The sequence below is a fragment of the Xyrauchen texanus genome, chromosome 12 (genome assembly GCF_025860055.1).
Source record: "Xyrauchen texanus isolate HMW12.3.18 chromosome 12, RBS_HiC_50CHRs, whole genome shotgun sequence".
Taxonomy (NCBI): Eukaryota; Metazoa; Chordata; class Actinopteri; order Cypriniformes; family Catostomidae; genus Xyrauchen; species Xyrauchen texanus.
In genome coordinates, this window is record NC_068287.1 from 7,983,249 (window position 1) to 8,006,354 (window position 23,106).

The 23,106-nt window shown below is 39.5% G+C and overlaps 1 protein-coding gene across 1 annotated transcript in view; it reads right to left on the minus strand.

Annotated features, from left to right (window-relative positions):
• Positions 1 to 10,306: 10,306 nt before the first annotated feature.
• Positions 10,307 to 23,106, minus strand: part of cacng4b (calcium channel, voltage-dependent, gamma subunit 4b) — a 14,446-nt gene continuing 1,646 nt past the window's right edge. The window contains exons 2-4 of the mRNA XM_052139045.1: positions 13,658 to 13,741; positions 13,377 to 13,517; positions 10,307 to 11,314 (exon numbers count right to left, since the gene is read on the minus strand). Of these exons, the coding sequence (XP_051995005.1) occupies positions 10,797 to 11,314; positions 13,377 to 13,517; positions 13,658 to 13,741 (743 nt within the window). The 3' untranslated portion in view covers positions 10,307 to 10,796. The remainder of the gene's footprint in view (positions 11,315 to 13,376; positions 13,518 to 13,657; positions 13,742 to 23,106) is intronic.

Consider the following 23,106-nt stretch of genomic DNA (forward strand, 5'->3'; position numbering starts at 1 on the left):
GTTCATTCGTCCTGTGCATTGCTTTTTCAAGGAAGGCAGTTTAATTATTTCCTGTTTTATTGTTCCTCGCTTGATCCAAGAGGCTCATGGGAAATTTCCTTTTATTAGTATGTGATCTACTTACCGCCAGTCAGAGTGAGAGGTGGTGGTTACACTTGGAAATCAAAATATCATAGTCCAGTTTCAAGAGAAGACTAACACTGCAATATATATTTGTTATACCGTAATGTAATTTTTAACCATAATACTGAATGACCAATGGTATTTACATAGTAATCCAAGGTAGGCTACTTTAAACTAATGGTTATGCCATGTTACATTTCCAACATTTATGACATTACCTTGGGAGTGTTGTTTTGTTAGTGACAGAAAATTAAACCTGCAGAGTTGATTCAATGTAGATGAACATTCTAGAAAGTTTACCCATCATAATTGGTGGTGTATTCACACAGATGCTCATTCATTTAATCATTTTCAATGCCACTCACTGTAGAAGATGAAGCAGAGAGAATGTAAATAGCTGAATGCCCCTCACACTTAAATCACCTTCATGTGCTAACGTTATCTGACCATCATGTCTGAGCTTTTTATAAAACACTGTGGCCCAGTTTTCAGGTCTCTGGCCCATTTTCTTTAGTGACAAGTCTTTCGCAGCCTTTCATTTTTACTCAAAACACGTGACAAAATATGGCAAAAAAGGAAAGCTTGCGGCCAAAAAAGAGCTGCTATCCTGGGGGACTACATCTTGGACCTAATGTGCATGTTGTGTAAATAATGGTGGACAAATTCTTTGAGTTGGAGGGCTCACTTGAATTTAATTTTCATTCACAGGCTCTGTATGGTAGCTAGGATACAACAGGGATTTAAATGCCGGACAGCGGTTGCACGCCGCTGCGGTTCCAAACACTCCACTCACGTATCAGTAAATCAGGAATTTATAAATGAGAAGTACCACTTATAAATGTTTCATAACAACAGGGAACGTTTGCATGTGTTGAGGAGGCTATTTTTAACCTAGCTTTTATTCAGAATTATTGTTTGGTCTCCTTATTGTTATTTAATTTTTTTATGTGAAGATCACAACCAGACATTCATTGTAGCCAGCAGAGCCAATGTATGGCAGTTTGTTGTTTTAATGAGATATTTTACAATAAAAATATCTCAAAACAACCCGAAGCTCCATATCAACGTCAAACTCTTATAAATAGACTCGAATGAGTCAGGTTTACCAACTGATGCTGTTTACAACAATAGATTGTCCTCCAGTGATAATGTTGAAAAAAGGACTACCACATTTCAGTTACACCCCAGTTTAAAATGTTATATTGTAAAAATGGATTATATATGCTTCTATTTTATTTTTTATACCCAAAATAGATAGTAGTTTCTTCAAAACCTGTGAGCAACATATGGAATGGCTCTGTAGAAACTGGGTTGCTAAATAATGAGCAGATGTCAAACAATTGGTTTAGCATGATTTCCATGTGTGAATAAAGAAAACTGCAAGAGTTGTGTTTGCCAGTGAAAATTTAGGGGAAACCGGGCTTTGCTCAGAAGTTATTTGTTATTTGAGAACAAATTATTTTCAACTGATTCTATATAAGGATTTGTCCGAACCGTTTCGCAAAGCATCTGTACATCACTTGACTCTTAAAGTTACAGTATATAACCAAACCTCGGTTCCCCTAAATGAAAGATGTGGCTTATAATGTTAAATCAACCTTTTTTTTTTACTTGAGCATTTTAATACAGACCATAAACCTGATTCAGGATCATCAGTCAGCTGTGGTACAGTTTTATTACACAAACCCTGATGTTTGTGGGTCACAAACAACAGCTTAACCGCCAGATGAGAAACATTTCACCCAGTCTGTCACAATCAACATCAACACAACAGCTTCCTAACCTCTGTCTGACACCGTTTACAGCACTGCTGAGAACAGTGCTAGTCTTACAAACTGATTTCCAATCAGTGACACAGTTAACACTGTCCTAACCAGATGTGATGCAACAAGATTCCAGCATCAAGCAATTTGTCTTTTCGCAGAGAACGCGAAACTGCTGCACAGAATGCATTTGATGTTTAATGTACAGTTCTGAAGATTGTATGGTTTTGAACCAATAAGAATTCACAATGGGCATAGCTACTCAGCATGACACTACAGCAATAGAAACCAAACATCAATAAAATGTACTGTTGGCTCATCGCTTGTTGCTGCTGGATAAAAAAAAGTTTTAGCCACCTTGTCAGTGATTTTGTCAAGTGTATCGTTCTGCATCCTGCAAGACAACAAGGTACACCAACTTCACAACACGCCTACTCCAAGTAACACTCCCATTGGATCATAAAGTGATACTATTGGCTAAAATAACTTTTGAAATCCTATCTAATCGCTTTAGGATTCATATTGTCTTAACTTTTGTAAATTTGACAAAGAATAACTTTTATATTTCATATATTATATTATTAAACAGAAGATATAAATTGCGACATAAATTTCTTCTGGTTGGTCTATTAAGTTAGCCTATTAGCTGCTAGCCTCTTCTCTTTATTTTCATCACATTTCTTCTCACTGTCACCACCTACTGATATGGCGGTATGATTGTATTTAATAGAACTTTTAACTTGCGGTATATGTAATAATTAGTTTGGTTTGGTGGGTAGGGATAGGTGTACTAGTTGTGGGGTTGCTGTGGGCCTCAAATGAACACAACAAACACAGTGTATGAATGTGAAAGTCAACTGTTGCAAGTCTTTAGCATTTCACCTGTTATTTGAAGGGGGCTTAACTTGTAGTAGACGAGCCTTGTAGTGGGCGTGTCTTGTAGGACACTTCTCGATTTTGTCGCTGGATGCAACAGGAGACCATTCATTTATTTTCAATAAGAGCTGGCGACTTCCGGTGACACAAGTGACAGAGACCGTTGGTTACAGGATGTGGCCGTGTCAAGAGACGCATCAAAGGTGAGAAAAGTTTAACTTTATGCAAATCACACAGCAACTACCAATAAGAGAAGACCGTGGAGCTCATGTTATCTGTCTCCTGTGAGATAATGTAGCAGAGTGCAGAAAATATGGAGGAATAAAACAATCTCGATAAAAAAATTCCACGATACCAATGCTAAGCTTTTGGGTAATTTTCAATATTTAACCTGTGTTCTACATCTAGACGATTAAGTGTGTGTCACTAAAAACGCAAACATTTAAGCTTTTTCAGACTGTATGATGCTGCTAACAATAGTTGCCTTGCTAACGATAAGGACACACTAGTCACCGTGGTCTGACTCCAGGTACGGACCCAGGATTGATTCCATCCGGGCCGCAAAACATCATGACGACGATTGCACCCTCTTATCCCCTCTAGTGAGCAATGCAACAAAACAACAGTGCTGTGTACACTGGATCTGATCTTTGTGCACCGTAGTCTTGAATATTTTACTATAGCACAGAACACACTTCATTTCTGCCCTGTCCCGCTCTGCATGCGTTGCCTCTTTTGTGAGTAGACAAGTGGTGCTGCATAAGTAAATGTGAATCCAGAGCGCATTTAGACCATAATGCTTTTTTCTTCTAAATTAACTAACATTATTAATCAGCATGTTACAAGCCTTTGATAAAAATCATACATTTTATTAAAATTAATTCGATGTCATCATCTCTGGCATGGATGAAAGAAAACACAAAGGGTGCCTGGGTATCTCAACAAGTATTGCCACTGACTACCCCCCCTTGAGTCGTGAGTTTGAATCAAGGGTGTGCTGAGTGACTACAGCCAGGTTTCATAAGCAACAAAATTGCCCCAGTTGCTAGGGAGGGTAGAGTCACATGGTCATAGGCGGAAATCAGGGCGGGCGGGGGGGTGTCAGGACCCCCCATCTGAGGGTTGTCCCCTCTAAAATATCATTAAAATATGTGTATTGTAAATAATATAATGATATATTCTTAAAATAATTGTTTAAGAAATAAAATAATACAAATGCAAATGGGGCAACAACAAAAAAACCCTTGGTGTCCCCTTCAAAAATTGCTCTTGAGAATTGTTATGTTTATTGTCCCCCCAACATTTTGATGAAATTTTCACCCCTGCACATGGTGTAACCTCCTCGTGGTCGCGATGAGTGGTTCTCGCTCTCGATGGGTGCGTAGTAAGTTGTGAGTGGATTGCGGAGATTAGCATGAGCCTCCACATGCTGTGAGTCTCCGTGGTGTCATGCACAACGAGCCACATGATAAGATGTGCGGATTGACTGTCTTAGAAGCGGAGGCAACTTAGACTTGTCCTCCACCACCCGGATTGAGGTGAGTGACCGCACCACCACGAGGACCTACTAAGTACTGGGAACTGGGCTTTCCAAATTGGGAGAAAATGGGAGAAAATAAAAGAAAAAAAGTGTGTAACCCAGTCTTTAAAGAAAATATATAAATGGCCCATTCAGACTTTTACATTTTCTAAATTTCCTCTCAGAGGATACACCTGATCCCCCATACACTGTCATTCCTCAGTCACAAGGGCTTCGGGGGCAGTGGTGGCTCAGTGGTTGAGGCTCAGGGTTACTGACCAGAAGGTCGGGGGTTCAAGCCCCAGCACCACCAAGATGCCACTGTTGGGCCCTTGAGCAAGGCCCTTAACCCTATCTGCTCCATGGGTGCCGTATCATGGCTGACCCTGCACTCTGACCCCAGCTTAGCTAAGATATGTGAAAACTAATACATTTCACTGTATATATGCAAAACAAATTGTGTATAATGTGTGACCAAAAAATAAAGGATTCACACTTAGGAATCTGTATATAACAAAATATTAAAATAATTTGAATGTAATAAAGATATGCTGTCATTATGCTTCAAAACAAACAGATGATCTTTTAACATTCATATCAAACTTCACTCGATTGATAAACTCTATAAAATATTTTGGTAGAATATCCCCAGACACCACAGGGTTGGCTGTCTCTGGGCACCCAATGCAGTTTTCTGTAGATTATTATGACTGTTTAGGATTTTCTTCTGCCAGTTTGGAAATGTAAAAAATGTGCAATGTTCAAATGTGAATGCATTTCATGATAAACATCGGTATTAAACGATATGAAAAAGAATATCATGGTAATATTTTTGGCTCCATCGCCCAGGCCTTATTCATACATTAATAGATTGTTCATGATATTAAGCATTGAGTACAGCTGCAGATTATATAAAGACACTCTGCCATGCTGAACGTTATTGGAGGCAAAACAAATGATTCCTAGTCTAATAAGAATGACATCTTAGTTTTACCTGCAATATATCTAATCTGTTATCCGATTTTCTACAGCTATGGCCAGTTGTGCAACCGACCAATGACGTTAGAGCGGTAGCAGTAGGAGTGCCCACTAGCGACACAGAGTACAGAGATTAGCGACATCTAGCAACAAAATTGCTGACAGTGTGAACGGGACTTAAATCGTGTCTTGCCTGTTTAGGCTCTTTCACACCAAATGCAAACCAAAAAATTGAGGCCAATAGCTGATGAATGGCTCTTTCAAACCAAAAAGAAATTCATAAATATTTGTCATGCAAATTCATGGTAAAATAGCTGGTCTGACACCTGACTCATTTCATGTCACTTCAAGTTTAATGCTAATATCGGCATTAAAAAAAAATCAGTTTTGATACTCATTTAAAATTAAAAACAAACAACAAATACCACAGTCCCGAGGTTCAAGGAGCATGACAAAAGTACATGACAGTCATAATGCAAAATCAATCTCATCTTGTCTCCAGCATTTCATTAGCCTCCTCTGAATACAAAATAAATGGTTAACAATTTGATTATTTTACATGCTTGTGCCCAAATGGAAAGACAGTTCTGATTGGTTTCAGATTATATGCAATCCAGTGGAGGAGGTATGGATTTCCCAATGACAAGCAATATTATTTATGCTAAATTAGATTACCCAAGCCCTCAGGGTCATCTCCATAAAGGTCAATGAAAATTGAACTGCTGCATACCAAATCAGTTTGTGCCATTCCCCATCAGCGTAAATCTGTGCCACACACTGGATGGGCAATAATGTGGCAGAACGGAGCTGATCAGAGCAATTCAGGTACACTAATTTCTTAATATTGAGTAAATGGTCTGTTAATGAGGGCCATTAGACAGGATGGAGGCAAACAAGTCATTGGTAAGGTCATGGATGGGCTTGCTAAAGTTCATTCTACTGTACTTTTGTAGAATAGGGATTTCAAGTTATAGAATAATACATTTTCCTTCATGTAAATAGGCAAACTTAAATATGAGTGTAGAGATGTTCCCACATGGTTCTGATTTGAGACCAAAGGCAGATTTAGATTATAAAAAACATCCATTCAAAGAAGTGAAAGAACACAGTTTGTGGTCTCCGTATTGTCACATCCACTCAAATGTTTAATTTATGTAATGTTTGCTCCAGTCTCGCAAAGTGCGTCACAGGGAAATGTGGATATGAATGACTGTAGTTCCAGCTTCAGTCACAGGGGGCAATTCGGATATTTGGAAAGCATACATCAGTTGTATCCGAACAACTTTTGACCGCTTGCATTTTAGGTATCCTTACTCTTTTAAGTGGATATCGCTTTCCTAGAGATGTATGCACAACTGATTTACAATATTTTCAAAGCATTCACACAATTTATTGTTCCTAGTTCTAGAAATGACGCTAGTGTAACTGGATTGAATAAAAATAAATTCGAAACACTGACATTTTGGCCTGTTATCTTGTATACAATATAGCAATCCTCACAATTTCACACAGGAAGACTAGCACATTTGCTTAACCAACATGTGAAGGCTAGGTGAGAATGGAAGCTTGTGTTGCCGGTCCTTCTAGCCCCCGCTCTAAACGGGACTCGAACCGACGTCTCCGGCGTGGGGGGCGGGTGCGCTAATGAGGAGGCTAAAGGCTACAGCCTCTAGCGTCAGTCGCTAGTGCACCTCTTGAGGTCAGGAGAGTGAGGTTTACACACTGCACAGCTATCTACCAGCTGGCTCCCGTTACACTCACCCCCCCAAACCTCACTCCCATCTGGGTCACGGCACCATTGTTGCCGGTCCTTCTCACCCCCGCTCCGAACGGGACTCGAACCGGCGTGGGAGGCGGGTGCGCTAACGAGGAGGTTAAAGGCTACAGCCTCTAGCGTCAGTTGCTAGTGCACCTCTTGAGGTCAGGAGAGTGAGGTTTACACACTGCACAGCTATCTACCAGCTGGCTCCCGTTACACTTGCATTCAACTTCCTGTCATGTAATCTGTCAAGCAAAATGTCACAACATACCCCAAATTACTTTATTTATGTGAGCAGCAATATGTCGACAATGTCAGAGATACAGAGAAATACTAAGAACAACATTAGCAGATCAAGAAAACCAGAAGTGAAAAACACCTTCAATGAACAGCGAGAACATTACAGGTATTTATAGTGAGCGATGCTTGTCAGTGAGTCATCCTGTTAATAATACTGTTAAAAGCACACAAAGTCAATGGGTTAGAGAAAAACATGCAAACATTTACATCTACCCACCATACACCATTCTACAAACAGCCATGGCTTGAAAGCTCATGTCAAAATGGCTTCACTAAGAAAAGGTAGCTGTAAATGCTTCAATTTCATCAAACACTTAGCAGATATATATACATATATTTGCGACCTCTCTTTTTGTGAGGAAACACCTTTAACGAAATCCTCCACTGTGACACATTGGAGCCTTCTTGGATTGCAGTGGGGAAAGTGTTGAGCTGCATCCGCATTCGCATACTTTCAGAGTATGTACTGAACTTATTGTTTGATTGATAACATAGTACGTTGAGTAGGTATTCAGGTAGATACATTCCTGGACATACATTATACAGGAGTGTGGACTTTGTCTTGTTACCTGAATGTATAACAACAACCACAAAAATAATTTACTCTGGTTAGGTTAAGTACAATTTTACCACAAGTAACAACTTTCTTGGTATATATATATATAGAGCACTTACACTTGAAAAGAGCTTCAAAACTTGCAGTTCTCTGAAATCTCTATTGAATTTGATCTTTCACATTTTTTCTGAATATGCCAAATTACTGACAAGCGCCATTCCCCATCAGACAGGTTTGTATTATTCAAATGTATTTACCTGTTCCTACCTCAGGGACACTGGTTATGGTCTCGTGGAAACCGGGAAGTAATTGCGTTACATAAACAATTGTGAGAGCGATTCGGAGGATGCATTTTTGCTCCACTGACGGTCAGGTTTAGGGTTGGGGTAAATAAAATATGCATTCCTGTTGATTGTATTGCATCATTTACAATGAGTCCAATGGGTCCACACTGTAAATATTTCACCTAAAAACTGGAGCTCACACGTGCCTATACTTTCAAGGGCACTTCCAGCTTTGGCCACTGGGGGCAATGGTTCAAATTTCAGTAAGTACAAACCAATTTCCGCAGTAGACCGTTTGACCTACTATCGTACACAGTGCAACCAGTCAGATTCTGACATCCTACTCATTTGATGTACTGTATTTGCATACTATATAGCAGGGAAGGAAGCATATATGGATGCGGGGATAGACTTTTCACAAAAGGACCTGTCACGGAAACATGGGATGGGAGAGTGAAACGTCCAGTAACAAAATAGAGGTGTGGTTATACTGTCGATTCCATGAGAATTCCAGGTATAAGGCTCTGTTGAGGCTAAGACACTTTGAATGGTCTTCTAATGGGCTGGATAGGCCACACGGATGTCTTTCATACGGCTCTGTCATAGATATTTATCAGTAGTCGCTGAATTGCTTCTCAGGGCTGATGGGTCTTTCATTTCCGGATGGCCGACATTTCTCAGCCCTCTTTTTATCACTGGACACACAATGTCAGATCCCCAATGGTGCACAATTCAGATGCACCACAGCCATCACTCAAATTCAAGAGAAGGAGTGGCTATATGTGACCCACATTCAGGCAAATACCAAGCATTTAAGAAGAGGTTAAACCCCTCTGAAGAGATGAAGACTCTAAGGAACTCTATGAGTGATTCAAAACAGAAAGCAACACTGGCTGGTAGGCTACTGACAGTTGACTGACAATCAATGGCATTTATAACTGCTGCATTGCCCTGCTGAAAAGACCACTGTAGTTGGTGCATGTTGTTTTTAGGCTCTGGTCCTAAGCAAGTTGTTCTGGTGTGTTGGTGTCCCCACCAGGCTTCTTAATAGCTTGAAGTCAACATGAAATAAAAAAATGGACCACATTTACTGGTTGTATTTTATTAGATTAATTGGAGCATGTTATTCTAAAGCAAATGTTTATTTGCCTAATATTTCATCAAAGTAATTACCTGCTCCGCCTCTGAAATGACTTTCCTGTTCAGATGATGTTACCAAGTCTACTTAAGATTTAACCAACAGGGACTGGCAGTGTTTTAGGAGGAGAGTAGTCCTCCACAATTAAATGCTATCTCACATTCAGGTCTGGATCCGTTTTGGTATTGAACGCCCACTTTTCATGATCCAATCAATTGCCGATTCCAATCATTGAATACTCTGTTTCACTTAAAAATATTTCACATTATGGAAGTTAAATCCGAGGTGTTCAACAATAAGCACTTTTCCCAACAAATGGCCGAACAGTTCTGAGCATGGTGAGTAACAATCCCGTTAGGTTTTCCATTTGATTTTTCCACAAACCGCTCATGGCCTGGATTTCTCTGCACTGTTAGGTAAAACCGTACTCAGGACAGTAAACAATTGTGGTGAAATGCCTGTAGTGATGCTGCAACTCATAACTGGTAATTTGCCAAGTCAGTTCAATCCTGAATTCGGTTCACTGCAGTGGAAAAAGAAACCATAACTGTGCCAACAAGCCTGGATGGGTACGGATCAGCACGGTTCCACAATGAAATCCATTCGGCCCAATGGTGGAAAAACGCTCAATGACTTCTTGAAGACATGTTGACTTTAACCAGCATCTCTTGGTCAACCGGCTTTACCAAAAAGACCATGCTGGTCAACCAGCTTCAAAAGCTACGTTAAACCAACTAGACCATCACCAAACCCACACTGATCATCATAAACCAGCATGAATCTGACCTAAGGTGTTCTTTTCAGCAGGGTTTTCATAAGCAACTGATAGCCATACATCTCCTAAAGTACAATGTGCTAATTAATATTTTTTAAATAAATGGATATTTATGTTTTACAACAACACTAACAGAAGAATACAGTTTTGTACAGCAATGAAATGTGTTTCAAAGTGGCTCCAAAGTACATCTGGGCAGTTAACACTGCCAAGCTGATAGGTTCACTGAATAGGGCTAGAAAACTGTGGCTACAAACATTTGACACAAGCAAGACATTCAGTAATCAAATCAGGTTTCAACTGAACACACATTGAGGGGAAGGCTTCAACTGTGAGCCAATGTTAGCACCATCTCATGTACTGAGAGTCAATTTCATAGTGGTATACATTAAGAGAATGGTACTGATGCTTTAAGCCCTTCGCCGCCTTGTCCAAAGACCATCCACTTCACATTTTTGTGTCTTGCCCCTCGATGAGTTAAGTACATTTATTTGTATAAAGCAACACAGGAAAAAAGAATTACCATGTTCAAGTTAGTTGAGTTTCAAGACCAAATCCCATCCTACTGAACACAGTGCTTCTCCTTCCCCAATGTGAAACACCATTGGTTTACTGGCTTCACCAATGAGTATCGCTTCCACTGGCATCTGCCACAGGCCACTAAGCTCGCTGGCTATCTGTTCATTATGGCCATATCTTTATCTCTTCCATTCCACTTTGTACCCTCATACAGGTGTTGTCCTTCTGTTTATACCATCATTAAGATCTTTGGAAAAGCAGTTGTGCACTTGGAGAAATCCAGAATCATGGTCAGGGCTGTAGTTGCTGTCTGTCCCTGACTTGTGGGGGTCTCTTGTCAACGTGTACATGCTTATCTCTCCTAAAGGCACTGAGCTCATCAGCTTCATGCCCACAGGTGATGCCTCGCGGGACGCTTCCGTGGAGCGAGAGCTGGAGCGTGAGTGCCGTCGGCGGTAACGGAAACTAGGCATGCGAGAATAAGGTGAAGACGATGAGGTAGACTTGATGAACTCCCGCCGTGCTTTGAAGCGTACTTTGTTCTTTTCAATATAGATATTAATGGCCAGAACAGCTACTGCTTCTGCCACGATGAACGAGAGCGCTCCAAAGTAGAAGGACCAGCCATAGTTATACTGGTTCTTCTTGTCTTCGTCTCGCTTGTCGCTGGGGTCACCGGCATTGCTGGAGATGTAGACGATTATGCCGATGATGTTGCTTAGACCTGCAAGATACAAAACAGAGCCAAGAGAGTGTAAAGGAAACAGCCTGCATGCCTTGCTAGTTCATGCTATCTTGTCTTTTGTTAACTTGAGCATGGACTAGTACTCTACAATTATCATAGAAAACAATTTTGAATCTTAAAAACAAAGCTTAACCTTTGATACAAATTCATTAGCACAGAAATACATGCTTACATGGGCCTAGCCTTAGTAGAGTTCATACATTTACGAATGTGCAGATATGAAGTGTGTAGTATTGTGGTTATACTGCACTGATTTGGGATTCAGATACAATATCAGAACAGATTTAATTCTGTCCATGTAATGCTATTCTTCACAGAAAAGGCAATCTGAGTATGCATTGTGACAAGCTCAATGACAAAATCCATCCAAGAAGGGTGGACAAAGTGAGATAAATGTTGATCATAAATATACTTATAATTAATTTAATACCGAAAAGTATTAATATAATAAATACAATCTAAAAATAGTTTAACTAAATTTCAGTGTGCTATGTTTTCCTGTGCTTATTAAACTATAATGTCATTGCAACATGCTAACCAGACTGATATCACTGTGAATTCAGCAAGAGTAGGTTGAAAGTTCTGCAGCTGAAATTGGTCTGTGCTTACCGAAATTCAAACCACTGCCCCCAGAGGCCGAAGCCAAAAGTGTTGTTAAATGTATGCGCACATGTAAGCTCCAGTTTGTGAAACGTCCACAGAATGGTGCCAAAAGCGAGTTGCATTTTTAGTTGTAAATTATGTAATAAAGTCAGCAGAAATGTTTTTATTAACCCCAAACCCTAACCCCAAATGTAATTTTACAGGAAAATGCAACCTCTGAATCACACTGACCATTGTTTATGTGATCGGAATTCCTTCTGGGTTTCCACCAAAGGAAAAAGTAAATGCATTTGAATTGATGCAAAAATGTCTGATAGGAGTGGGTAATTCAGCAGAATGGGGTCGAACACCTACATCTACACGAACATCATTGCACACTTCGGTCCACCCACCGGCGCTTCAGTTCGTACTCCGAGAGAGTGAGACAGCAGGACATAGGCCTACTATGGCCTCACTATTCCTGAACACCAAAGGGGACCCATCTGGACTATTTTTGTATACATTCACACAATAGACACTTGATACATATCTCAGTCCACCTTTAAAATACACTGTGTCAAGTTAAATCTCTGAAAAAAAGAAGCAATTCAGTTTCATCAGCTGCTCTGCCTCTTGTAGTTTTTGGCACAAACGCTTCATGGACATGATTTTTTTTGCCTATCTGTACTATTTTTTTATTGTTGGTGTAAACTATGCACTAGATGGATGTTTTTGACCATTTTGATAAATTTTTGGCAATGTGATGATGTGTCTGCATCTAGTTCGCACTGTGCTTTGGACTGTGTGTGTGTGCGTCATGTGGATGTGTCTTCAGCTTATTTGAGCATTGACTGCTTGTGAACCAGTCATAATACAATTCAAGCTTTGCAAAGGTACTGTTATTGAAGAATGGGGGCAGTTAAAAACACTTGGACTTGATCAAAACCTAAGTAAACTGTTTCATTCATTTCAAATATCATGACTCTTTGATAGTTTATGGTGCTGAGTGTTAAAAGCTGTGCTTGTGATGAACAGTTTAATATATTCGGATGCAATGGATTGGATGTGCGTTGTGTATAAACCCTGAAATGTAGTTTTATAATATTGTAGGGTTGTTCAGTCTCTTCCGATTGAGTTTCAAATATGGCTGATTTCGAAGGGCTGCACAAAGTTAGGCAATCAGAACAGTGGGCATTTACAGTAAAGTTTTAAGGAAGCACTTAGGCCAAAAAAAAAGCATTAAAGACAGAGCGTTTCATATATTATTTATCATAATATAAGATAAATTATCAAATATTAATACATTATGACTGTTTTGGTGCAAAAAACCTTATCAGTGGTCTTTTAAGTACGATAATAAAAAATAGTGCATTTCATGACCCCTTTAAACTATTTTTAAAGGGGTCAAAAGTGAATGGTGTTCTATTAGCTTGAAAGGCATTTTGTTAGCGATGTTTACCTGCTGCAACAAACAGTATTCCTGCGCTGAGTAATATGTTGTTCATCTTGCTGTAGAGGCGTCCCACCCCCACACACAGCCCCCCCAGCAACAGCAGGATGGTACTGAGGATGGGAAACACACTGGAGGCACGCACGATACCTGTGTGTACAAACACATACACACACAAACCACACGGCTGTCACTTTAACGGGAGTTAGTGAATGGTGCATGAAAAAAAAAAACAACAGTTTAGAAATATATAGTAACACTGTAATGTTCCTGAAGAGAAAGTCACTCACGTAAGAGATACTCTGAGCTGTCTGTGTCATAATCATTATCATCCGGGAAATGATTGATTCGGTAACAACTTCCTTTGTTAATACCTACAAAATGATGAAACCAGTTAAGATTAAGAGCAGTGGTGACATAATGAATGACCAAGCTTAATCCATTGCATCCTGTGTATAGAAGAATTTGTTGTGTTTTGAAATAGATAACACATTTGGAGATTTTGACCCTCACACTCCATTCTGAACAGATGCAATGTCACAAGATGGTGTTCAGCCAATAAGAATATGAGGAGTGTGATTTTGAACCAATAAGATTTCACAGTGGGTGGGGCTCCACAGACCACAGAAATAGAAACCAAGTGATCGCGAAATGTCCTGTCGCTCAATAGAGTCGGTTAAAACAAAAATGTATAATGTTGAAAATACCATGGACAAGATAGCTTTTCCAGGTTGAGAACAGTTTGTAGTCATGCCATGCCGAACCATCCTCAAGTGCAAATGCTACTGGAACCGTTACTCACTGTACTAAGAACCGTTTGGCCCGATTCAGTGGCATGCTTTGAAGTAACAAAACAGCATTTTACCCAGTTTACTTCTATAATATGACACATTTTCAAGTGAAGAAAAAATTATACGTATCACAAATTGATTGGATTGTAAAATTTAGGCTTTCCATAACTGAATGTGAGTTTGCAGTGAATTGTGAAGGAATATTCCCCTTTGAAATTCTACAAGCACCCACTTTTAAGGGGGGTTTTTGACCAGGATGTGTTGGCTGAAGGTCAAATTTACCTTCACAAGCATCTCAACGTATCCCAATACTAACACTTCATTTTCAAATCTTTTATTATTTGCTATCATGGTAATAATCTTTATTACATTAATGTTAACAGCATTACATTATAGATTTGATTATTGGCAAGGTTTTAGAACAGCTGCATTAGCTTTAACAGTACCCTAAAACAATGCCTAAATAGTGTCTAAAATCGTTTCAGAAGTGGAGCATTTTTATAGCATTTTGATAAAAGATTACGAAGGCAAAATGTTTTTTTCTTTGTAATAACATACATTGATCAATTGTTCACGCCAAGTGTGCACACTCCATAGGCCATGCTAACTTGCATACTATGTAAATAAAATTTCCTCAGTTGTTTGCAGGCAAGCTGGTTTTACTGCAGCGCTCTACAAGAGATTATCTCTGAAACCCTCCTTCACCCCAGCACCATAGGTCTAGATCTGCTTCAAGGGGATTGTATGTTTGTCTAATGTATGTCATACATCCTCAACACAGTGTGTCTGAGTATGTCTAGCAGTAGAAAGTCGTCGTACAGATTTGCAGATCTAGTCTGCAAATATTAAACCAACCAAATTCTATCCATTTTCACACCTTAAATTTATTCAGAGAGTAGTCATGACTGAAGTATTCAATTTTGATTTAACGTTGACTCAAAACGAGGAGATAGATGTTCTTAACATACGTAAAGTTCATCATACAGAGACACACTGTAAACCCTCCCTCCCTTAGCTCTATCTCCAGGTGAAGTCTACTTCTTGTGACACAGCTTTTGTGTGGCCCAGCAAGCCATTAATTGGGTCTAGTGTTAAAAAAGGAGCAATTTAATTAGCATTAAATAGGTCTGAGAAAGTGGGGCATGTTTTCTAGTGTAGTCATTGTAAAAAGGACATCTTAAAAAAAGAATGATACATAAATTATATGGATTTTAAACATGAAATACTATGCCACATATTTAGCTTATAAACACTTTAAAAAAAACCCATGGCATTATATTTTTTGTTGGTTTGTTTTGAACATGTGCCATGGTACTACAATGGTTTTCTGGATATGTACTATGGTAAAAATATTGTATTTTAAAAAAAAGTCAAATGTAAATACCTTAGTAAATAAATATGTGAAATAGTAAATAAATATGTGAAATATATGTATATACTTATTGATAGTTCACCCAAAAATTTAAATTCTCACCATTTTCGCACACTCATTCCACCCCAGATGTGATTGACTTTCTTCTGCTAACCACAAACAAAGATTTTTTGCAGAATATTTCAGCTCTGTAGGTCCTCACAATGCAAGTGAATGGTGACCATTATTTTGAAGCTCCAAAAAGCACGTAAAGGCAGCATAAATGTAATCCATATGACTCCAGAGGTCCTTTTTTACTTTAAATCTACACTTCCACTTTTATATTTAGCTGCCTACTGGTTGGTGCTGGTCAAAGTTGGAGATTTATGGTAAAAAGGTCTTAAATATTAATCTGTTTCTCACCCACACTTATATTGCTTCTCAAGACATGGACTGAACCACTGCAGTCTTTTGGATTACATTTTGCAGCTGCCTTTATGTGCTTTTTGGAGCTTAAATGGCCTGATCACCAATCACTTGCATTGTATGGACCTACAGTGCTGAGATATCCTATTAAAAATCTTTGTGTTCAACAGAAGAAAGTCATACACATCTGAGATGGCATGAGGGTGAATAAGTGTTGAGAACATTTTCATTTTTTAGGGTGTACTTTTTAATATTTGCTCCTGGTCTTGTTGCAAACAATGAATCAGTGCATGCAATTCCAAAGAAACCGTTTTTCTTTGTAATATTCATATTTCAATGTATTAACTTGCTCCTGCATCAGCTGGAACAACTTTCCTTTTTGGCTGACATCACCAAGCCCTCTTCCTGTAGCTCAACTGGCGGAGCATGGTGCTAGCAAAGCCAACATGATGGGTTCAATTCACAAGGAACACAACTGATAAAAAGTAATCCTTGAATGCACTTTAAGTTGCTTGGATAAAAGCATCTGACAAATGCATCAAATCTGTAATAGAAAACCTATTATATTATATATATCTTATTAATTCCCAATGGATAAAATGAAGTCTTTCTGTCTCATCACTTCAACTGACTGCAAGCTCCCAACCGAACACCATGAAAACATGGTTCTAGTATGTTTTACAAAATTCAACCAGTTCTGAATAAGAACATAGAAGTTCAGGTAAAGAGCTGCTCCGACTGGCCCAGTGACAGAACATCACCCAGCCTCAAAGACAAAATAAAGACCCTTGCTTGACTGATGAAGACACACTGGAGAGTGAGAGCAAGAGAGAGGGAACCAAGCGTTCTGTCTCTGCAGCCTGCCTGGAGGTAACAATGCTCATCGTCTTCTCCATGGCAACCTCTGATCTGATCCAACAATCTGATTTCCATAATGTCTCCAAGGATGCCTTTGACATCTTCATTGTGATTTAATACAGCAGCACACTGCTCTCCCCCAATGCCAAAACACCCCTCCTGCCTTCCAAACCCACATCCCCACTGGGCATGGCGAGGAAACAGCTGCCACATTCCACGCCTTGAGCTGCCTGATGCATGCATTTTGTCATTATAGTGAATCATTATAGTGGCAAAGCCAATCATATGCCTTGTTGAGAGGTTAAACCAATCATGGCATTGAATTTTAGGGCAGTGTGCTTTTGTTTGGCTGGCCTTATTTGTCATCTCAAATCTATCCATATGGAGGCAGAACAAGTCTCTCTTTCTTGGGAACATTGATTACAAAGGTGATATAAAAAACAACTTTGTCAGGGCAAAGACTCCGATAGACCTAAACCATATCTAGACCAGAATATCATAGAGATTTGGGGATGGGCGTTTTGGACTTGGCCCAGTAAGCGAACACCCTAGTATAAAAGAGACAGTTCACCCCAAAAATTATAATTCTCTCATTATGCCAGCTAAAGATGGTCAAGCTGGTCTTTGGAAGATGGTAGCTGGTCGACCAGCTCATGACCATCTTAGACCAACTAGAAACCAGCTACATGTTTTATCCTCCTCAGACCAGAGCATGACTGCTGTTTGCATAACTAGTAGCACCTAATAAACAAGCAAATAATTATAATAATAATAATTTCTAGAGCAAATATTTTTCCTAAAAAGGAATGTCCACATATGTGGACAGCGGGACTAAGTTGTGAAATGTTAAATAATACCAAGAGATAGAAGGATTTTTTTCATCGAATTGTTTATGCTTCCATGACTGATGGTTATTCATGTTTTTGAGATGTTACAGACATTTACATCAGAAATTAGCATAATTAATTCTGATTCAAAATAATGTCCAGTATCATCCAATCACTGCCAAGTGCCAACCATGTTAAAATAAAATTATACATAAGAAATGCTGAATCTATGCACTGATTACCATTGTCCCATGTCTGCCAAACATGTTGAGTGGTCCAGACATCATCTGCAGACTGAAACTGAACTTTTGATAGGAAGTTTGTACTGAATGCACTTGACATTACAGGAACTCTATAGGATGCTCACTTGTCCATATTTAGTGAATGACTTGACCTCCAGTGTGCTGTCTGTCTGCACTGGTCTCTGAACAGTTTGAAATGCACCTTATTTTAATCCTAACTCCATATAAAGCCTCTGAAAGCAACATTTTTCAGCTTTTGGATGAATATATTGATTCTCAATGTGAAAATGAACAGTGAATATATGAATGTATTTACTAATGTTAATGAACAGAACTGTATTGTACAGTGATAACAAAATAAAATAACAAAATGTGTATTAAAATAAGCGAAATGACCGACAGATGTGTTATTGTTGAAAGTTATTCAAAATAATTTTTTCAACTTTTGAGGGAATAATGACCCAAAATTCTAATATGTGGACATCATATAAATCATCGTGCTAACGCATGCAAAACGAATGTATTTTTTAAAGCGGCATATCAAATGAAAATAAAGATGCTACTCTTTACACCCAAACAGGTTTTAATAAAAAAACTTAGAGATTTCTTACCAGAGGTACTTTTGTTAGCTCTCCACCTGTAGAAGTGCTTTACGGAAATCGACGTTATTGTCATGTGACTCGGTAAACAAGAAGTTTAACCCTTAAATGACAGTCTAGTGTGTTGTAAACAGTATTCAGTCAGTTTAAATTAATTAAAAATACGTGTTGCGTATAGCAAGGCCAAAATTCAAGGTCCACGCAAGTGGACGCTGGGTCGCACGAAATGTTTTTCCATATTGACTTACACTGTATGGACAAAAACACTTCATATATTCTTCAAAATATCTTGAATTATATTTTTCTGAAGAAAGTAAGTAATACAAGTTTGAGACTGCATGAGGGCGAGTAAATGATGAGAAACTTTTTTGGGTGAACTGTTCCTTTAAGATGGCAGAGGAAGCATGGCTTCTGCTAAAAATTTCACCTGAAATGACATTTGCATTTCAATGTACAATGTACAAAATATCACAAATATTGAGCTGTTGATCTGTGACGTCAATTTTGTAGGTGAACACGGAAGGCCAATCAGTCCACAGGTTCCCTCTGGAATTTTCTATGGAGTTTATTAATTTGAGTAAAATAAGGTCTGTAGAAAACATTGCTTTTTATTCTACAACAATAAATTACACCTAATACCCCACAGTGAACATGGAAACAGCAGGTTGACTTTTCTTGAGCGAAAGTCAGTATGTGCTTCCAGAAATTCGAAACACTGCCCCCAGTGGTGAAAGCAGGAAGCGTTTTTGAACATAAGGGCACATGTGAGCTCCAGTTTCTGGGTGAAATGTCCACAAAGTAGTGACAAAAGAGAGTTTAATATAGTTGTTTTTAGCCCTAAACATAACCATCAGTGGAGCAAAGATTTAATCATAGAGAGCATCTCCAAATCACACTCATTTCTGATTATCCAAACACAATTCCTAGTTTTAAACATAGGAAGAGAATGCAGCTGACTCAACACACTATCAGTAAAACACATTTTAACAGATGAATAAATGTCTGATGGGACATGCCGCTTGTCTGTACTTCAGCACAGTTTGGCCAATGTCAGGGTACTGGAACAATCAGAAACAACATGTCAACTTCCCTGTGATTGCGTTGATGTAACGTAATCCGCTTTTTCTCTACAAGAATATGTCCATAGATATCAACAGAAGTCAGCAGTCATGCTTCAGTGGGAGTCTATGTTCTATATACCATTGATTGAAAAGGAGTAAAGATTGATGTTCATTGAACAATAGGCTGTAAACGCATCATTTTGAAAGCATTATGAACATTATTTACATTTGTTAAAGCCTCTAAATGCTTTATGAGTCTGTGTTCTCTATATGATGATTGGAGAAGCTCTTAAATGGGTGGGGCTTTACAACAAATTGCCACCCAGATTTCACGTGTACATCTACAAGATTCTGTTTAAAAGCGTTTCACTTGAAAGCATTGGATTCAAATTAACATCTGATTGTTGAAGTCATAACATGTTTATTGTAATCTTCACTGTGGTAACCTGCGATAGTTACCTTAAATGTACAGTATGTACGATTCAGGAACCCTTGTTATTAATGACACCTGTGGCCGTTAAGTGAACTGCAGCCAGCTGCCTGTTTGCTTGTGCTCCATAGGGATGTGACCGAGCATCGACCAAATCAATGACATAACGTACAGAGAGACTGAACGTGATTCACCGGAATCATGCTGACAGGTGAGGAAGCATAATTAAAATTACACAGTTATGATTGTTTAAATACAAACTTTGAGACTAAACTAAAACTACTTATCAGCTAACACCGCATACACACATACAGCTACATACTTCCGAAATATACCAGACAGTTTACTGTTGCACTGCATTGTTATGTTGGACTATTGTATGTTTTGTATGTCATATGTTGTACAACGATCAAGAAACCAACCTATTTGCTTAAATGTATCCTGTATACCTGGCATCTAGTATAAAGAGAAGATTGTTGAAATTATTTAAATGTTACAAAGCAAGGAAGCATGTTCAGCGTTAGCAGGCGAGATCAAGTTAACTAAAAACTGAGCAGCAGTTTAGCCAGCATTAATACATTCATTTCCCAGATAAAACCAGTTCAATGATTTCTAATCAATGCTGTAGCCAGACTGAGGGAAGCAGACACTCTTGCTAGGCCTCATTTTTAGACCTGTTTGGGCAAATAAATCATATTTGATTTGTTTTGATAACACTCAATTAGTTTACCTTTCAGCTTAATGTAGTTTTCATTACAGCTCAACGTCCACAACAGATGCCACTATACATAAACAGAAATATAATTTTCTATACTCAAAAACAAGATCATTAAAGAAAGGATTGACTGAATAAACAATTTTTTTGAACAAAATGCGAGTAGTATTTACCCATGTGATTAGATGGTAAGCAAACAATCAGTTTGCATACTCAATGTGTTGAATACAGGAGAAATGGGCAGGAGTAAAGACCTGAGCGACTTTGACAAGAGCCAAATTGTTATTGCCAGATGACTGGGTCAGAGCATCTCTGCAAGCAAGACTTGTGTTGGTGCTCCCGGTCAGCAGTGGTGAGTATGTACCGACAGTGGTTTGAGGAGGGACAAACCACTACAGGGTGTTGGGCGCCCAAGGCTCACTGATGCATGAGACACAGGAAGGAATGTGTCCCAACACACAGTGCATCACACCCTGCTGCGTATCAAGCTGTGTGGACGCAGACCAGTCATAGTGCCCGTGAAGACCCCTGTCATCCATCAAAAGTGCCTATAATGGGCACGTGAGCATCGGAACTGGACCTTGATGCAGTGGAAAAAGGTTGTTTTGGTCCGATGAGTTCCATTTTCTTTAACATCACGTGGACAGCCGTGTACGTGTGTGCTGTTTACCTGGGGAATTTTTGCATCAGGATGGTCCAGTGGGACCACGACAAGCCGGTGGAGGGAGGGAGATACTCAGAGCAATGTTCTGCTGGGAAACCCTGGGTCCGGCCATTCGTGTGGTTGTCAATTTGACACGTGCCACCTTCCTAAACAATGTTGCAGGCCAGGTACACCCCTTCATGACAATGGTATGCCCTGATGGCAGAGACCTCTTTCAGCAGGATAATGCGCCCTGTCACACTGCACACTTTGTTCTGGAATGATTTGAGGAACATGATGAAGAGATCAAGGTGTTGCCCTGGCCTTCAAATGCCCAGATCTCAATTTGACTGAATATCTGTGAGATGTGCTGGACCAACAATTCCAATCCATGGCATCTCCACCTCATAATTACAGGACTCTGCTGCTAATGTCTCGATTCCAGATACCACAGGACAACTTCAGGGGTCTTGTAGATTCAGTACCTTGGTAGGTCAGCGCCGTTTTTGTGGCATGCGGAGGACCAACAGAACATTAGGCAGGTGGTCATAATGTTTTGGCTCATCAGTGTATACATATATATACACATACACACACACACACACACACACACACACCGATCAGCCACAACATTAAAAACGCCTGCCTAAAATTGTGTAGGTTCCCCTTGTGCCACCAGAACAGTGCCAACCCGCATCTCAGGATAGCATTCGGAGATGCTATAATTCACGCCATAATTGTACAGAGTGGTTATCTGAGTTACTGTAGACTTTGTCATTTTGAATCAGTCTGGCCATTCTCTGTTGAACTCAATCAAGGCATTTCCATCTGCAGAACTGCTGCTCACGGGATGTTTTTTGTTTTTGGCACCATTCTGAGTAAATTCTAAAGACTGCTGTGCGTGAAAATCAACAGTTACAGAAATACTCAAACCAGCCCATCTGGCATCAACAATCATGCCACGCTCCAAATCACTGAGATTATATTTTTTACCCATTCTGATGGTTGATGTGAACATTAACTGCAGCTCCTGACCCATATCTGCATGATATTATGCACTGCTGCCACACGATTGGCTGATCAGGTGATCGCATGGCATGATTGTTTGAGTATTTCTGTAACTGCTCATCTCCTGGGATTTTCACACAAAACAGTCTCTAGAATTCACACAGGTACGCTGTCCTTTTCTGCATATCGTGGCCCTCTTCAGCCAGTTGCTGTTGCTGTCATTTAGCATAACAGGGCAGCCCGTTTCAGCTCATCGCCACCTGTTCGGCACAGTTACGTGGCCGGCCCACCAGGAAAAGTTCTGGGTCTCCCTATGGCCGGTCCTCCCTTGTTTACAACTGTTTTGTCAGACCAGCAGCACAGACAGGTAACTCCGCCCCTTGATGGGGAGCCACGTGTGATGAGTGCATGAAGTGTCCAACATTCCACAATCCGTTTTGAAGGATGAAAAAGTGCATCATCCGTGAACTTGAAGTACACTTCTTTTTGCTGCATTTTAAGTGTAAACGTACTACTCCCACTACAAAATGGTGTAGAATAGTGCAGAAGTGTGCGGTTTGGGACACGGCTAATGTTAATTTAAATCAAAACAATTAACAAGATGGCATAATGTGGTCACTACCCTCTTGGTTTTGGAAATCAGCAGGAAAAGTGCAGTAAGGAGGCTGTTACACATTCATTCATTCCCTATGTACATAAATCTGATGTTGCTTTCTTTCTCTGGGTGAATACTCTGTCATCAGTACTTTTCACATTATAAAATGTCATCTGACTAAGTATGTACTGGT